The 19,227-nt window shown below is 37.7% G+C and overlaps 2 protein-coding genes and 1 long non-coding RNA gene across 4 annotated transcripts; 1 reads left to right on the forward strand and 2 right to left on the reverse strand.

Moving 5' to 3' along the window:
- Positions 1–403: 403 nt before the first annotated feature.
- Positions 404–6,427, forward strand: LOC148089125 (uncharacterized). Of its 2 annotated transcripts, none has more exons than XM_087803382.1 (8): positions 404–866; positions 1,122–1,225; positions 1,297–1,414; positions 2,568–2,677; positions 4,797–4,890; positions 4,967–5,025; positions 5,144–5,444; positions 5,707–6,427. In XM_087803382.1, exons 1-8 carry the CDS (start codon positions 569–571, stop codon positions 6,318–6,320), a joined length of 1,698 nt encoding a protein of 565 aa, XP_087659508.1. In that variant the 5' UTR covers positions 404–568; the 3' UTR covers positions 6,321–6,427. The 2 variants fall into 2 exon arrangements, with proteins under 2 accessions (XP_087659508.1, XP_087659516.1); XM_087803390.1 differs by having other exon boundaries at positions 5,710–6,427.
- A 196-nt stretch (positions 6,428–6,623) lies between these two features.
- tmem132a (transmembrane protein 132A) lies at positions 6,624–12,414 on the reverse strand. The gene is made up of 12 exons (XM_087803358.1): positions 12,348–12,414; positions 12,057–12,260; positions 11,801–11,982; positions 10,874–11,008; positions 10,525–10,794; positions 10,274–10,420; positions 9,914–10,109; positions 9,592–9,735; positions 9,307–9,509; positions 8,194–8,413; positions 7,930–8,121; positions 6,624–7,496 (listed from the first exon to the last, which is right to left on the reverse strand). Exons 4-12 carry the CDS (start codon positions 10,906–10,908, stop codon positions 6,642–6,644), a joined length of 2,262 nt encoding a protein of 753 aa, XP_087659484.1. The 5' UTR covers positions 10,909–11,008; positions 11,801–11,982; positions 12,057–12,260; positions 12,348–12,414; the 3' UTR covers positions 6,624–6,641.
- A 3,850-nt stretch (positions 12,415–16,264) lies between these two features.
- On the reverse strand, positions 16,265–18,703 carry LOC148089127 (uncharacterized). The gene is made up of 6 exons (XR_015713167.1): positions 18,581–18,703; positions 17,765–17,926; positions 17,525–17,653; positions 17,078–17,128; positions 16,921–16,980; positions 16,265–16,840 (listed from the first exon to the last, which is right to left on the reverse strand). It is a non-coding gene; the product is annotated as an uncharacterized LOC148089127 (long non-coding RNA).
- Between the last annotated feature and the right edge of the window lie 524 nt (positions 18,704–19,227).

Genomic DNA, 19,227 nt, shown 5'->3' on the forward strand with positions numbered 1-19,227 from the left:
GGGTAATCATATTTTTTGATAATAATTTTCCATTATTATTTTATTGTTTATATTATTTTCTTCGCAGATACCCAACAGAGGGATTCAATTAAATCAGCTTAATTATCTAGTCAATCGTTTTTGTCGGGTGTTTGTTTGTTTCTCTTTTTTGTGAGTGTAGAATTCAATAAACCAAATAGTTACCATTGTGGAAATAGAAAACGGGCAAACTATGGATCTATGTCGCCCTTTAACTACCCGTAAACAATAAATCAATGTACACTTTGATGTGGATTTATTTTCTGGACATTTTCATGAATGTTTCTAAATGTTTACAGTCCATGTGATACGTCAAAGGATCCTCTAGGTGGCAATGTGTTGATTTTCCAACGCATTTGAATCGGCAACAATAAACGAGGAAGAAAACTGTTGTTGACAAAACGGAGGCCTTTGTTAGCACTCGAGACTACTTTACTTTATTTCTTCTTCTTTTTTGTAATGCTTTAATACGTTTCCAATCCGGACCAAAACGGAAAGCGGTACTCAGCACGGAGTACAGACTCTCAATTGCCAGTACAATAACGCAACGATGTCGAACCGCCTGGCCTTCCAGACCCAGTTAGCCTCCATAATGGAGGTGCTTGCTAACGCGGCGGTGGCTGAGATCTGTAAACTAGTGGACGATGACTACGCGGTGGTCAGTTTGCAAATGTCGCAGTGTCAACGGGAGAATAAAGCCTTAAAGAGAAAGCTCCATCTGCTGGAGTTGAAGATGGCCAGAGGTAACGCAGAGAGGAGACTGCGGGAGAGCGCCATGAACGGTGGTCGAGCTCGGGTTCAACTGAACATCAACGACAGGCTCCGGATAAACTCCCCTTCCACTGCAGGTACACTCAAATGAACCATTCGCAAATAGTGTATACTTGTACAAAAAGCTCTAATTGAGAAGTTGCTCTCCATAGTTCTATGAGTCGCCGACCCTGCCCCATACATATTTTCATGGTTTTAATACGGGGTGTGTATTTTAGCACATTTTTTTTTGTCAAACCTGTTGTCGTTAGCTCACATTTACTAATTTATGGGATTTTTTTTTTAAACTTTTATTTTAATATTAATATTTGTGAAATTAATTATTTTTTCAGGCGCAGAGTTTGAGACACAAATGGCTGTGGTCCAGTGGCATGGGAGATCAACTCTTGAAGGCAACACCAACAAACTAAGTCACTCAAATATTCCCCAAAGCAAGGTGAAAAGACCAGATTCACTGTTGGCATCAGACGAGTTTTTGAAAATCATCAATGTTGCTTTTATGTCCAGTCGCCAGATGTGGAGCTGGTGCAGCCAGACTTGTTGCTGGTCAAAGAGGAGAGGGTGGACCTCAACATGGTGCAACTTGAAAACATGGATGGAGACCAACCACTCATTGGGAGTGATGGTGAGTGTGAAAATGAACTCATTCTATTTATATTTTTTTATTTTGTGTTGATGTGACAAAGCTGTAGACAATCGTGCTTTGTTTTTACATTAATGGAACAAACACATGCAACGTGAATTGTATTTCTGCCATTTATATTCCATAAAGTTGAATGTACTTTCATGTGGTTCAGTAAAAATGTATACAGCTACCTCATCACATTTACAACTTCCAGATTATGCTATGGTAGGAAAATGTAAACAAAATACATATTTGTAGTTTTTATTTTAATTTCATATCAAAGTTGTTTTACTTTTTCAACATTAAAGTTCAACTAGTGGGTTGATTTAAGTGTCTCTTAAATTGATCTTGGACCTCTATTGTACTCATCAGTATGTGTCAGTTTGTACAAAACTCTCTTTTAATAAAGATATTAAATTAGAAAGAAGCAGGGCTTTCTTTTCTGCTGCAGGAGGAGCGAAGCCCATTATTACGTCATAATGGACTCCGTTCTCATAACCTCTTGTTCGCCGAGATTTCTTTTTTTTTTTTTTTTTTTAGAATCCCTTATTAGTCCCGCGAGGGGAAATTCAACCATTCACACATACTGATGGGAGTAGGCATGCACACTTGCGCCAAGTTCACCATCAGGAGCAATCAGGGTGAAGTGTCATGCTCAGGGACACAACGACACAAGCTTGTCTGGAGCTGGGATTGAACCTGCAACCTTTTGGACTGCAGGCAACCACTCTGAGCTATGTCTGAGCTATGTCGCCCCCCCATTTCAGACGGGTTAGAACTATATAAAGTAATAAGTTCATAACATTGTCATGATGAGAGACTTACTGAATCTTGGAGAGGAAGACTTCAACATTGGAAACATGTGAGTGAGTCAGAAGAGTAGGGGTTTCACATTAATTTCCCTTTAAAGACTAATCATATATCTAACCTGTTGTAAATAGCATTGGAAAGTCATTACAGTGTAGTTATTAGTCATTATTATCTATCTATCTATCTATCTATCTATTATTATTATTATTATTATTTTTATTATTATTATATAAGAACTTGTCATATCACATATTCTATCAAGTACAGTACAATGTGTCACTTAATATATTCCCAGATTTCTATGTATTGTATTATTAATATTTATTCTTTCCTGTGAATGAAGGTGTTGTGGAACATGTCTCTCGGGGAGCTGCTGGACATCGAGCCGAACTCAAAGAACTCAACAAACAGTGTTGCTTCACAAACCAGACCAGCAGGAACAGCAGAGCGGAGGTCAGTGACGACTCCTCTCAGCTTAAGTTTGAACCTGATGCTTCTGTTGAAGAAAAAGACTCACCAACACAATCGCTAAATCCTCTGTTTGCTGATGACAACTGCAAAACTTTACACAATGACATGCCCAGTGAAGTTCACAACTTAGCAATCGGGGACGTTTTCAACAAAAAATCATTGTCTGACTTGCAAGGAACGGAGTCTTGTTCATACTCGATGGCTGCAATCGATTTCCCATCAACATCTTCTAATATTAACGGCTGGGCTCACTACAAGCCTGGTTTCACGCAACCCACGATCCATCGAGGAAGAGGTAGACCTTTCCAGCAAGGCGGACGCATGGACAGACATTATGTTTGCACCTTCTGCGGCAAAGCTTTTAATAGACCCAAGAAGCTAGAGATCCATCAACGAGTTCACACTGGGGAAAGGCCTTTCAGCTGCTCCACGTGCGGCAAGATGTTTGCAGAGGCAGGAAACCTGAAGAAGCACCAGAGGGTGCACACAGGCGAGCAACCATACACATGTGTGTTGTGTGGAAAGGGGTTCGCCTGGATAAGAAACTTGAAAACGCACCAATACAAAAGCCACCCGGAAATTTATCCTGAAATGGAAACCTAGCATCCTAACATGGCGTTTGTCCAAAAGCAGCTTGGATTGTTATTATATAAAAAGTCGTACATTATTCGCTTGCTATTGCTTTCTTTAATTTATTTTCTTAAATAGTGAGCGCAACAAAAATATGGATTGGGATGTTTTCTATAAGCCTGGTGGAGGTTAGTGACACAGATGTTTGGGTAAGTATTTGTGTTCTAAGTTTAAGCAGGTTTAATTTCTACAGGCCACAGTATTATTCATAAAAGCTTGTCCCCCTTCCCTTCAAAGTGGTTTAATTTCTTAATATTTTTCTTAATTATAATCAACATGCCTCCTATGACAGGATTATTTCAAATGTCTTTCATTTGACATTTTTTGCCTAGATGTGTTTTTCGATTGGAATTTATACACCATGTGTTTATTTCATACCATATATTATGTACTGTCCTCTAAAACAACAAGAAAACATCTGATTAAAGAATTGTACTGCCTTCCTCTGCTTTGTCATCTTTTTTTTATTGCCTAAGCTGCTGAAATTATTTTTCTTCCATTGAGTAAAATTGCTTTTGGTCTCTCATTTTCCTGGTTGGCTTTCCATCACCTCAAATGAAATGTGGAATCGTCTTTCATTTTTGTCTCATTGTAGGTTGTGATATTTGGTGAAAACTAAATCAAAAAAGGTTCATAGAAAATGCAAAAAGACCAAAAATAGTCTGAAAATATAAGGGGTTGACTTTTTTAGCTCAGCTTTTTGTCCATGTGTGAGAATGTCTCATATAAAACTTCCTTTTCACTCTAGCTGTTCCCACCCATTGACTCAAAGGACCGCTACAAAAATACTAACTCGCCTGCACTCTCCTTACCTTTTTTACTTGCAGAGCATTAGTCTAGATGCCCCCAAATACTACCACGTATCGTATTTTCCTGCTTTATCCCTCTTATTTACACTTGTTTGTCTTTGTTCTACGGAATTTTCTCCCAGGTACACACCATCTCCCTGTCACTATAAATCATCTTATCTAAAGGCAAGGATCATTGGCCAAATATTTTGGGGAAGAGTCTTCATGGACAGTCTTTCTTATCATCGTAGCTTTAATACAGAATAGATTTAATGGTACTGTACTCTACTGTACATTGTAGGAGTAGATTGTAGGACACAGACTGCATATATCCACATTTTACGCCAAACCTCAGGTTCAAAGTCATTTGAACAGTGTGTGTGTCTCTTTAACCCTTGTGTTCTTTTTGGGTCAAGGTGACCCAGTGGTCCTGATATCTCTTGTGTTGTCTCTGGGTCAAGGTGAATGACCTCCCTGGCTTCCAGAAATACATATGCAGTGGTGGAGGTCGTTCACCTTTAACCCAGAGACAATCCAAGTTATACAACGAACACAGTTGTTCTGGGAGCACCAGGTCACCTTGTCCCTGAGATATCACAGGTGAAATATGAGAACTTTGTATTTGTGTCAACCTCAACTTGGAGTCAATGCAGCAATGTGATTTATCCCACTGTGTGCAAAAGGAGGATGAGGAGCCAGATGTTGTCCTGGTAAAAGTTGAAGATGGAGAGACGGAGTTGAAAATCCAGAACCAGACTAGCTTCAGCATCCAGGAAGGTAAGGCTGTCCACCTTTTGAAGATCTAAGAGCTGATTGAGACATATTGATGTGAGGCATATTCATATATTTGCAGGTTTGGTAGAGTCAAGCACTGGCAACCAGATGCAGGAGACCAACCAATGCTTTTCTGAGGTCAGCTGACTCTTTATTAAAAATATAAATATATAATGTTTTGAAGAAAACTCAAACATATTTGTTAATTTATATCCCGGATTCTCACTAATCTGGTGCATCGCTGCCCATCTCTTAGTCAAGTGGGTTGCTGTCGACACTTGGCCTGCCAGGAGACTCGGACGGATTCAAGGCAGAAAGAAAGCCCTCCAATGACAATACTGTGCCTCTTGCACAGCAGACGTCTGCACTCCGTACTGATTACTCCATGGTTGAGCTGGAGACCATTCTTACACACTGGGCTCCTGATGTTCAATCCCCATCGTCTCCCTCCTGCTCCTTCACCACCCAGGAAGCTGGTGGAGAGGAGGATGTCATCATCGTGAAGAGCGAACCCCCTTCTGATTCTACACTTACCGGATCCAATGTCAAACTTCCAGGTGAGCTTGTGCGTAAGAGTTCTTATCAGACACTCACTCACATAGACTTCAATTTGACCATAATTGTCTATTTTAAAAATATGTATAATCTTGATTTAGCGTAAAAGGTAAGCAAAATGAATGGAAATTGTAGTAGACATCTATATTTTCTGCTATTGAAAATGTATATTTTGAAGGTTTTGGTTCACCTATGGCCCACCCTTGACTACACATCATTCAACTATATGTGTATGAATAATTGTTTGCTGTTTTCTGGTTTCAGAAGCAGCGACATCTTTGCCTGCAGGACAAGCTATGAACACATCTCAGCCTCAGTGGAGAATAAATGCAATGAAAAACCGAAGGGCTAATCTTCATCATCAGAGCTATAGCAAAACTATTGTGGATGGTCTCCGTGCACAGACTTCGAGCTCCACTCTAGTCATTGCTGATCCCATCTCAAGCACCAGTTCAAATAATAGGGTTGCGAATTCCATCGCAGCATCCCAGTATCCACTAACAATGGGGGGACCTGCCGCAGGATTGTCCAGACTGCGCTACGGTGGTCTGTTAGCGCGGAACTTCAAACACCAGACCGATTACCGTAGAAAGGGCTTTGTATGTGGGGTATGTGGGAAAGCCTTCCCTGGCCAGTCAAACCTGGAAGCCCATCAGAGAGTCCATACAGGCGAGAAGCCTTTCCATTGTGACACATGTGGGAAGCAATTTTCGGAAGCTGGAAACTTGAAGAAGCACCAGAGAGTTCATACTGGGGAGAAACCATACTGCTGTGATAACTGTGGGAAAAGGTTTGCATGGATTTGCAACCTGAGGACACATCAGATGTCTGCTACATGTTGTAATCTACACGTTCAAGGAGGCCTTGGGTCAAGTTGATTTTAGACTATTTAAATCCTACACTTTTTAAAATAAGCTTCCCACTAACACTTGAATAATGCTAACAGCCTAATCATCAAATGGCTTATAAATCATACCTATATTTATTTCCTACGTTCACCATTTGAATGCCCACTTTGGTTTGTTGAATGACTTAATAGAGAAAAAAGGCAGAAAATTGAAAACATTTTACACATTTTGTATAATTTATTATGTTGTATTTTATATTGACTGTGCATGATTTTTCTCTTTCAAGACTCAAAATATTAAAATCTTATCTTTCCACTGTTACAATGCGGTGAAATAGACATAATCTGACTCTCAGCAAATAATCTCTACCTCGGTTATATCAACGCTGTTCTCCCTTTCTTCCTCTGATGTCTCCACTTTCCTTTGCTCTTCTTCATTTGTACCTCGCTGTATCTCTTTTCGAGTCCATTCCTCTATTATCTTTTTTCGTCTGTCCCGAAGGGCGCAGGGTAAACAATTCACCAGAAAGAGAATAGCTGAGAGACAGAGTAGCGAGAAGAGTGCGCCCAAGCTGACCTCGAGCTCTTGACCACCTTTATCTTCTACCTTGATTCCTTTTCCTTCTCTGTTCCGGGAGAAGCCTCCTCCCTGACCTGGTTTAAGTATAGCTTTTTCTAAATTGTTCCGACTTGCCATTCTTCTATTTGTGACATCATTGAAATCTGTATTAGTTGTTCCACTAATTTTGTCATAGAAGTCAGTTTTTGTCTGTTTGCTTGAAAGATTTTCACTTCCCTCAAAGTTTGAAGACAAAACTTCGCTGTCAAGATCAACAAGTGTGTCCAATGAACCTAAATCAAAGCCTTGTTCTGAATCTGGCAGAAATTCAAGGTCCAGGTTAACTCTGATCCATCCAGATCCTTTTGCCAGTCGTCTTGTCCTCCCGTCCACATCGGCAATGTCACTTTCATCAATGGCATTGGGGACCTGAAGTCCATCGCCGCAAGTGGAAACGAGGAGCTCTGCACGCAGCAAAGGTCCCCCTCCATCACCCTGGGCGAAGATTTGCTGAGTGTCGCCAGGCGTCACAACAACCACTGTCTCAGCCAGGGAAGAGAAGCGTAAAAGATGAGGATGGTCGCTAAAGGAGGAGAGAAGTGAAGCCGTGTCATCGCTAAACTGGATCCATGCGCTGATAGAAGCCTCCTAATGATTGGAAAAGGAAGACGGAGAGCGAGTCACACACGGTTGATTCATAAACTCAATATAATATCTACTTGGCACAAACGTATGATGACGTTCAATAGTTAGCCAATTGTAAACAACAAAAATCCAATACACGTGTGAATTGATAAAATAAAATGACATTTAGAAAAGGATTAAGCTTAAACTAAATATAAGACCGAATGCAACCCTAACCTAAGAGGAACTGCCACAAGGCTACTCTTGCTAAATGGATCTTTTGAGTGACAACAACATCTTTTGAAGGTGAATACTAGATAGTTTGTAGGTACACACTATGTTGCCCTAAAATGCAACCAATCCATTGATTGTTATAACACGAAAAGTATTAATTTAAGACACAGTGTTGTTGGTTTAGAAAAAGCAGATTTTATTTCTTCTGGAAACTGTTACTTACCTGGTTATAGTGGTGAAACGTGTTGTAGGTTGTTACAGTAGCCGTTATCATGGATTGGTGTGTGGGGCTTCTTTCAACAGATAGGCCAAGACCACTGACTACTTGTACTGAAAGGTCTTCAGGGGTGACCATGTCAGAGCTTACAGTGATGTAACAGGAGCCCAGAACACCATCCCAGTGCTCCGAGACAACCTAGGAGGGACATCACATCCATTAATATTGCACATTTAAATCAAGCACAACAATCCTGGAAAGGCAACGTACACTGAGTGATGTTCTGCCGGGTCGTAAACCGATTAGATAGTTCTGAGATCCGAAAGATGCTATATTCGGGTTATCAACCCTTAACCAATTGTGAACGAGCTTTGTCACATCCACAAACCAATCAGGGTGACCAAGAAGATAGATGGTTCTTCCCTCAGAGTCCTGAGCTTTGAACTGAGTAAGAACCTCAACTGGGGAGCGCTGGTATACTGGAATGCACCTAGAGACACAGGTGAAGATGTACTGTAAAAAAATATATACAAAGAAAAATAAGGGGGAAAAAAGGAATAACCAAAAACATAAACTCTGGTAAAAGTGTCTTTTGCACTAGATAAAAACATAAGAAAATCATATCTATACCAATTGTGTTTACATCTGTTACATTAACAATGTTTTATTTATTTTTTGCTCATCCTTCGAGCACCTCTCTTTTAGAAACTAAGGTACATTTTAATTTAATTGATATTACACATTTCACATCCTCATTTCCCCTTGAAGGATATACAGTATGTAAGTTCAGTGAACAGTTATTACTGAGATACAATTGAATTAGAATTACATATTTTAAACAGTCAATTTCGACATCTCAAACACTAGGTCTGTAAAATGATATTGTAAATGTGTGTCCTTGTTTAAAGGAAGGACACTTGGCAGTGTTTTTCTTTTTCAGAATAAGAAAGTTTGATTAACCAAATAAATGTGAAATTATCAATCATTTATTTTAATAGCCATTATTTTTTCATATGATGTTTTATTTAACTAAATACTGTAGATAAATGTAGACCAATAAAAATATATATTATTTTTTATCATATGTTGTCGTGAGTACCAACCAAAATAATTTACTTGAGTACAGTGTTGATGCTCAAACATTATTTTAAAGTATTGTAAAACACACAGATTTTGTGGCAACGCATTTAGATTAATTTGTGAGTTTCAAATCCTTGAAGGTGCGATCACACAAAACTCGGTTTCCTGTCCTAAGTTGTGAAACGAGGAGAATCTGAAGGTTGTAGAAGGTCAAGATGGCGGATAGAAAGTACGGAATGGTAGTTTTATATAAAGTGGAAGAATAAAGAAAAATTAAGTCTGAAGCCTTGTGAAGATACATACCCTTCATCAGTGGGTTGGTTCCAGCCATCAATAGCATTAAGAACAGGATCTGCTACAGATACCAGCAACGGGACTGAAGGGGCCCAAACCTCCAAACACACAGAGCTAGTAAGTGAGCCGAAGGCAAACTTCACCATGACACATTTGGTACCCAATCCCGATTCACTGCCATCCACAAAAAATGTGGCACAATCACTGGAAACCTGTCGTTCAAAAATATAACTGGTTTATTAAGAGATGGTTATGGCTTTATATGTACAACATTCTATTTTGACATTACATTACCTTGACAATGTCTTCATTGGAAGAGAAACACGTTACTGCAGATGTGACGTCTGACATTTTTCCATTGTGGCTTATAGCCAACACAATGACAGGAAGAGAGACAGGCCTGTTTGTCAATATGGCTGTGTTAATGATCCTGTTATTCTGGAGACAGAAACACAGATGGAAAAAAAACCTGGATTATCACTTACAGGAGAAGGTTTGTTTAAAGATAGGAAACTGTCAAAAAGATGTGTTATCTCCGGGTCAAGGGACAAGGGATACCTAACACATTTTGTTTTTCACAGTTCTGTTTTTTTAAAGTACAAATACACCTGTTTACCTCTGTAATGGGAGCTATGCCAAATATTGGCCGGTCAGCGAATGAGAGCTGACTCACAGCCGCCTCCTGTTGTATTAAGGTGCTTCCACTTCCAGAGTACTCCACCCACCAGTGAGCAGAGACCGTCATTGCCACCCCAAAACTTTGACTCAGACCTTCAATTGACAAGCAAACGACTTGGTGGAGGTCTGTCGGGCTGAAAAAAGGAGTGGGGCATCATATAATTTAGTTAAATTATATAAAATAATTTGATACAACCTCAAAGAAATAATTAAAAGCAGGAATCTATAAAAAAAAAAAAAATCAAAATAGGGACAGAAAGGTTAAAATACAAATCTGTAGACATTTTCGTCAACACACCTGTACTTTGCTGAGTCATGTTTGATGCAGAGGATAGAGACAACATCATACTTGGATCCCTGGTTTTGCTCCAGGGAAACTGCCCACAAGTCAGAGGACAAAGTTCTCTTTGCCACCATCGACACCAAGCCCCTTTTCACCTTTAGTCTATAGACAGTGCAGACATTACATTTATTAGTATAGATCAATAATTTAGCAGTTAAAAAAAAAAAGTATTCAATTGCTTAATTATTAGTTATTGGTTTAGTCACCTTATGACAGCAAACCCAGAGCTAAAGTTTGCTCTCAGTTTCACAGACACTCTGAGTGGTTCTGCTATTAATGCCGGGCCCTTTTCGTAACGGACCAGCACATGAGGGTCTAGGTTAATTTCTTCTTCCTCTTGCATTCCACTCAGACAGGTTTCATTCTCATCACTCCAGTTTTGTTTCCTCTTTGATTTATGCTCTGACTTCTTCAGTGTACGAGCTTTAAAACTCAAGAGTTGCCTCTGGGACTGAGCAGCTTTACCCTCCATACACCTGATTGATAGAAGATGTAGTCTTGTGAACAAGAAAAAAGTAAAAGAAGAATGTATCCACAGTGTGTTTTTCAGCCTACCCTGAATGCGTGAGCTTTAGGTTATCTGTGTCCATAGCTGAATAAAAAAGCTGTATTTGGTTCTGTATGGGCTCCCTTCGGTAAGTCAAGGATCTTTGAAGTCCTGCTTGCTCCTCCCTCTCAATACTTGGATATCTGTGAAAAGACATTGAAAAGACATTTGAGAAAAGCCAATTATTCTATGTATTGTATTATTATTATCATCTTTATCATCATTATTATTTATACATTTAAATGTTATTTTTGTGATTTATTATTATCATATTCTTTTGTGATAAATATTATTATTATTTATTATGTTTGTATGTTGTTCATGATATTCATCAATAATAATAATAATAATAATAATAATATTATATATATATATATATATATATATAGAGAGAGAGAGAGAGAGAGAGAGAGAGAGATTATTATTATTATTATAATTATTATAATTATTAGTTATTAGTTATTAGAATATATTAGTTGTAGTCTATAACGTGGCCCTTTTAAAAACGTAAAACGTTTCGATTTCGGTGATTTATGAAGTTCTTTGTTTTCCCTGCTACACCAGCAGATGTCACTATATTGCATTCACCAGAAAAGCGACTATAAAGCAAACAGGTTTTTGAGAGCACAATGTGACAGTCAACACTTGATTGTGTAACTTCTACTGCAAGGTATTTCATGACCTACCAAAGTTCCTGCAGTCCTTAAATATGACTAGAGTACACTCAAGAAACCAGTTTGAAAGGACGTCAGCCTTGTGACACAGGTGTTTATCTTAGAGTCTAAAAAAAATCCAGATCCAGCCGAACATCTTTTCTTTTCAGATTTTTCCAAGATCAAATTCAGCAGGTCTTTGCTACTATCCCACTGGCAGGTAATATTGTTATTTTCTAAAGATCTACCCAAAGGAGAGAGAGAGGTTAATCAAAAAAATACAACCTTAGTGATGGAGAAGACCCTCTGAGACGGCCGAAAAACTTTCTGGAATGGAATTGTTGAAATTTCTGTACCCTCCGATTTAAGTGGTTTTCCCTGTTTTGATGCGACTGGTTTGTGTTTGCGTCTTTGAACCAGTCACAGGGAAGTGTCAGCGTCACCACACACACGCCAAGGGGAGGCTTGAAGGTAAGATTAAGGCAAAGATAAGTGAATATGGGAGTTAAGTAGAATCACGTGAGAAAAGTAGCCTCACCTGTGTGACACATGATGCTTTCTTCTCCTCAGTTTCCTTAAATGCATGCAGCGTGGCACAGGTCCCATGTGTGCTGGGTTGACCATGCTTGTGGAACAGTGCTCTCACCTTAAACGTCTCCTGTCCTCTTTCATCTACCTCTCTGTCAAAATGCTCAGAGAGCAATGATGCTGACAGAGTCGGAGGTACAGCCTCAGGAAGTAACTGTGGAAAGACAATGTAAAAAAAACAAAACAATAATGTATTTTAAACCTAAAACAAATCACAAGACATGTGTTTTCCCCCGCTCACCTGGGTGACAGAGTAGGGGCCAAATGAAGCCTCAAGTGCCGCTCTGGTGTCCAGACCTGGAGGATTCAACATGAAAAGATTCTGGGAGGATGAAAAGGGACTGGAGTTGGAGAAGAGAGGTGTCACGTCAGACTGGGAGAGAGGAAGGAAGTGCCATGATGACGGAATGACAGACAACTGGACTGGTAAGGACAGAGGAAGGGGGGGCTGTGGTTGAGAGGGTCGGACTAAGAAATAAAAACAAAAATGAGCCACGGTGACTTTTTTACATCACACATTGGGAGAAAATGGCCTTACTTAGCAAGAAGAACCATAAGAATAATAGCATTCCTATTTCTTCTTTGCCTGTCCAACTTCCATGGTGGAAATGTTCCATCACGGCCATGACGATGATGCTGTCAGGGAGCAAACATGTAAAAACAAACACACAGATCCACTGTCTGCAGAAAGACTATGAAGAATCAGAGTCAAGAATCAAACTTACAAGCATTTTGTTGGTGTAGTTTCATCTTTGAACGGTGGTATAAAAAAGTTTATATGCTTATCATCACATGTGACTGCACCAGTAAATGAAGATGCCAAAAGCCCTTTTTTTTATTCTGAGATTGTTTTTTTTTTTATACCTAAACCACATGTTGAATAAATAACTGCCCATCATTTCAAGTAAGTAATGGCATGAGAGATTGTATGTTTTTTTTTCCTGTTTATAACTAAATGAAAGACAAAACCTTTTTACTTTCAACTGCGAGGTCCACAAGGCTGTGATTCAAAAAATGTATTTGTTGTCCACAATATAAACTTAAACAATTATTTTGGAAGTTGACCAGGAGTAAATCTTTCCCAGAGTATCACTGAACTTCACGCCATGCATTAACTATGTTGGTGGCTGCTTTTAGCATTGACTCATTTCCTTTTCTCAACAGCTTTTAGTAAGAATCAGGTTTGTATAATTACCATTTAGCGCAGCACTTCCTATTTCAATATTATTTTTCACAACAATCACATTTTCTAAAACACAAATTATCGTGTATGATCAGGTTTTTTAGACGTCATATGCACACATTCAAATCTAAATACTAATCATGTTTCTTTCTATATAGTATGAGTATCTTAATATAGTAATTGAATGAAATCAGGTGCTAAAATGCTTTGCAGAAGCCAAAGCTTGACATAAACTTGTTTAAACTCACCTGTGGGTTCCATCCTCAGATCAAGATTCTTTAGTCCACGCAGGAAAAAATACATTCACTCTTATCCACAAACTCTTTCTCTTTCTCTTTCTGTCTCCTTCCTCTGTAGAGGATTCACACAATACAGATTTTTTTTTTAAAACAGTGACTAATCCCATTCCGGCCCCCCACCATCACTGTTATCTCCCTCCTCCCTTCTTTGCTTTTTAATTCTGTTTGGCTCAGCTAGTATTTCTTGTTCTTACTTGCATACACTCTTCAGTACGGATTCTTCTAATTTGAAGAAAAAGTATGCATACTAAAGATTAGCATGACCAGAAGAAGAAATAATAAAAAACTTCTGTAACTGATACTTTAAGATGACAATTGTTTTTCATAACTCACACACACACTTTGTTGACAATGTGTATTAGTATATTCTCTTTTTTAATTTTTATTTCAATGTCATCTAGTTCTTGACATCTGTCAATTTTATATATGCGGAAATGTCAAATCATACACAATTTTGGTTTTATATACGCATGCATCACTCACAGAATTGTCAATTACAAACATCCATTTTCTACCACATATTCCCTTATGGGGATTTCTTCAGGCGAGAGGCGAGGGACACCCTGGACAGGCAACTATTCACACACACACTCATACCTAAGGACAATTTCCCCAATTTCCCAATGAACCTTTATTTGAACTTTGGGAGGAAATCAGAGTGCCCTGAGTAACATGGTATAGCAAAGACGATGATCTCTGATTTAAAAATCCAAATCATCATAAAATACAAATAAATATACTTTATTTTTGCGTTGATAAATAAATAGAGCCGTGTGAAGCTTTGTGTGGTTGCCATGGTGACATCTGAAAGGAAAGATGAGGCTGTGGGAATTGCTCTGGACAGCACAGTTTGAACTTACTATCCTTCCATTTTCTAGAGAGTCAAGGCCTTACTAAAAAAATTCTACTTTTCAACAAATATGTCTTAACATGTCCTAGTAAAGGGTTAGTGTAAGAACAGTCTTCTCATAATGACCAAACTGGGAGAAACTAAATCATTTTTCGAAGCAAATAACCACCATGTTTTTGTAAATATTGTTTTAGAGCTCAACAACCAGTTCCATGTGAACAAAAGGATTTGTTAAATATCTCTGTAAGCATGCATGTATTTGTGTCATGTCGGTTGTGGATGTGGTGAGAGAGGCAATAGAGCAGCAGAAGGGGCTTAGATGACAATGGATCCGACATAGAGAGGAGCTTAAGCAAAAATGAAATGAAACAGCATTACGTTTTCAGACTCCGCCTACTTGCAGAGGAGGTCATATTCCAAGAGAGGTTCACCGTCTCTCCAGCCGTGATCCAGCTGCATAGAACTTCAGATTAAACCAACATCTGTGCTGACAGGAGAACACACAGTGTGGGTAGACACATTTGAACCACCTTCTCCTTTTGGACTCCACACTGAGCCCATAACTGGGATATTATTTTGTGTCTGTGATTTAATTTAATTTTTTTTTTGTTGTGTCTGTTTTTTTTTAAATAGACCTGAACACGTTTTTCTTTTTTTAATGTGTATTCTTGTTGTTTTAAGTTGCTGGCCTGTTGTCTGCAATAATAATCTGACCTATCTTAATAAATAAATCTGTAAAATCAACATGCTGTTACTGCTTGCTGTACTATATCTACATATAATATTCTTAGTCACACTCATTTTAGTCTGTATTCCTCTTACGCCAGACGATCTTTTCTGTATTTTCTCAGCATCTACATTTATTCTATATTTTGCTTGTTTACTGTTTGGCAGTGACTTGCAAGACTAACCATTTTAATACCACTTTCATATTTATCTTTCTTACTCCCCTTGCTCCCCACCTCCATGCCCTCATGTCAATCTACTCCAGGATTATCTGCAGCTGTAATCTGCAGTCATCTGTCATTATTTCTCCAGAATGGAGCAGATTATCTTTTAATATCGTGATCCCGCCATGTGAGGAAAAGACAACATACACCTACGCATGGATATCCGGTCTAAAACACAGAGACTTGACTGATTAGACACAACAAAGGATACAGTTATTTTGTACCCGGTACTGTGTGCTGTTAAAGTGAAACCGACCAAGCTGTGGCACATCAATTCCCCCATATATGTTGTGTTCAAGGCAGTGGTTGTACTCCTGTTAGGTTTAGTTTTTTGACTGTTTTTCATGATAAGAATGAAAAAAAAAAAAACGGTTTCATTGCTCGGACACACAGGAGGCTATCTCGTGTATTTTAATTGATTAAGGCAAGTCCCTTCATAGATACATGCTAGTTATGTCAACCAACAACCAGCCAATTGTCAAAGGTTTGTAATCATGTGACGTTTAATGAGGATCTAAGAGGATTGTTGTTCTATCACAATATATCAAACGTCTCAAGGAGGCTTAAAAAAGCGATAGGAATAAGATTAGATTAGATTTAATAAAATAGACTTTATTATTCCTTCTGGAGATCTCCTTTGGTGAATTGGGTTTCTAGTTCACAGCACACAATACTTCCATAAAAACGTGCAAAAAAGAAGTTCAAATAAAAAGAACAAAGTGCAAGGGATGACAAAGTGCAAATATAAAGAACATAGATCAAATGAAATATCGCAAAGAAAAGGATACAAAGATACATTTATAAAAACCTTATCCTATCACTCTACTCCTGCTCCAAAATTCATAATTATACAATCTGATAGCACAAGGAATGAATGAGTCCCTGAGTCTTATAGTGTTGCATCTGGGGAGGAGGAACACAAAAATCTGATGATCTTCCAAAGCATTTCCATAAAAAGAATCTCCACAATATACATGTGGTTCTACATTCTTATACCAAACACATCGGAAAGATGGTAAACATAAAGAGAGCACAAAAGCAGGAAGAGAAAGTAGAACTTCGGGAGGAAACTTTTAGGTTTTGACAAAAATAACATACAGGAAGTTGGTGTCAACGGCAAAGGTAACCACATCGGCATACTTGTCATCCTGATCATGAAAACGGTATCAAATAAAGATGCTCAACAAGTTTCATAAAGATTTCAAGAACTAGAGAAACCGTAGGTGAAAACTGGTGGTTTATTGGCGATTTTGTAAAAATTGTCCGTGTGAAATGCAAAACATAATAATTTAACAATGGTATTATGAAAAGGACACATGCATAACAAAGAAGTTCTAAATTGTTATATTGTTTAACACAGTTAACGATCTTAAAAATTATGGCATTTGATAAGATAGAAGAAGATCCGTCACAGGTCGAAGTCACTGTTTATCTCCAGTAGATTCTCCAGAGCTGTTGTTAACCAAATACAGAAGGTTTCCAGATTCAAGGCAATCATTCAAAAATAAATATTTATTTATGTTGACAGTTACCTGGGTAAGGAGATGTCTTCTGTTCTATGGTTTCACCATTTCTCCCCCGGTGGAAAGACACTGAAACACAATATATATATATATATATATATATATATATATATATATATATATATATATATTGTGTTTCATATGCATGTTGTGTGTTTTATTTTACCACTTTGACTCTGTTTTGGTCCGATCCAACGACTCTTCCTTCTGTCAGACACTGCAAAAATAATTGGAGTAAATCATTTAAAAAATAATACAAACAATAATATAATTCAATTCATATATTTACTCATATGTTCTACTGTGGATATGGCTACAAGAATGTTCCCTACAGAACAATTTCAATTTCTCTTAAATGTATGTATTTATTAGCTGTTTGAGTGGTAACATTATTACAAAAAATATATATATTTTCCTTACTAAATTTCATATAAAAACACTGAAATAAAATAATTTTTCATTTCATATTAAACTTCAATGAACTATTGACTTTTGTATCGAAATGTCTTAAACTCATCTTTGTCTTTGAATTTTTTTGGTATCAAATGTGCTTAATGGTGTGTGTGTGTGTGTGTGTGTGTGTGTGTGTGTGTGTGCGTATGAGTGCACTCACATCTTTTCTGCAGCGCTCTGACTGTGGGTCTCGAGAACCAGAGAAGTAAAAGGACCAGCAACACACAAGACAGTAAAGCTGTGATGACTTTGTATACTCGCAGTTGCTTCTCATCAATGACAACTTCCACTAAAAAGTCAGATGCAACATGTTAACATAACACATATTTTAACTTCCTGAGGAATTAAGTGTTAAGGTTAATAAATGACTGACCATGAAGAGATAAAAGAGGTCACTAACCTGGGCAATTCACCTTTAGTATCGAACAAGTGACATGAGTTCCCCTGCTTTCAATATTTTTTTGAGTTGAGATGGGGGCAACAGTTGAGATGAGGGCAACAGTGGGAGTTAAGCTTTGGTGAGTACCAGAGGGAAGAGAGCTTTCATTTATTCGTACAGATTCTGTCAGAAGAATAGAAATTGAAATGTGCATCATCATTGAATGGTTAACTGGAGCCTTTCATGTGAGGGACACACTGGAAAGTCAAACACAAGTAAGACCACAAAAAGAAACACACGGATACGCTCAGACATTCACTACAAACTGTCGAGCACAGAAGCAGTTAGTGACCAGCAATGTTAATGCAGGGATCTATTAGATAAAGAAAAACGATGAATAATATTATTTATTTTTTTCACATTTTATTTTTTGCTAATTACTCTATTACCAAAACTTTATAACCTCAAAGTTCATGTTGGCCAATAATAACAATAATAATAATGATAATAATATATTTTATTTAATGCCTTTCACAACACTCAACACAAACTGAAAAGCAAAAGTAGAAAATAATGTATATATATATACATATATATATATATATATATATATATATATATATATGTATATATACAAACATTTTAAAAAGGAAAGTAAAACATGACGTTAAGCTTTTGTTTTGTTAAGCTCTTTAATAGCACTGTCTCATATTAAATAAAAGTGTAATAAGTGCTACGTATTATGGCGATTAAATACCAGCACTTTGATTGTATCATTGTTCATTCTCTTGCTCTCAGTACCTGCAAAACAATAGTGAATTATGAATATGTACTTACCAACTGTCAAAAACAGAAGTGTTGACATATGCAGGAGAGTTGTAGGTTCCATTGCAGAGTAAAACGAGGGATGAGAACGCAGCTGCTTACTTTTCCTGTCTGTATGTAAACTGAATCAGTGCGTCTTGCATTGCAGCTCATGCAAAACTGCAGATTTCCTCTCATCAAAGACAACAGGGCGAGGCTATAAAGCCTAGACTAAAAACCTTAAAAGCTTATTTTCTTAAACTAGATCATAGACTAACAAAATAGGACTTGTAGAATATCTCTGAAGAATTATTCATGTAGTTTCCATCTACACTAAGGTAAATAGTAGCTAAAGAACATCTTGAAAAGCTGCATTAAATACAACATGTTTTCTCCTATTTTAGTAAAATATGTCAAAAATAAAATTTTCAAGCAGCCTCAAAAATGCTAGAAAAGGATACTACTGTAAGTCACTATTAATGAAGAGCGTCATTAGTTGTAAGTAGCCCATTTTATATTTTAATAGAATCCCTAAACTTGTGATAGATCTTTCATTTTAATAAAATACTCTAGATCAAACTCAATCACAGAAGAGGCCAACATTGCTGTCTAAGTCACAAGCCAAACAGAATGTATATTTAGTACTGTCTATTACTTAATTCTAATAGCAATATTATTAT

This window comes from Callionymus lyra, chromosome 1, assembly GCF_982586985.1.
Source record: "Callionymus lyra chromosome 1, fCalLyr1.hap1.1, whole genome shotgun sequence".
NCBI lineage: Eukaryota > Metazoa > Chordata > Actinopteri > Syngnathiformes > Callionymidae > Callionymus > Callionymus lyra.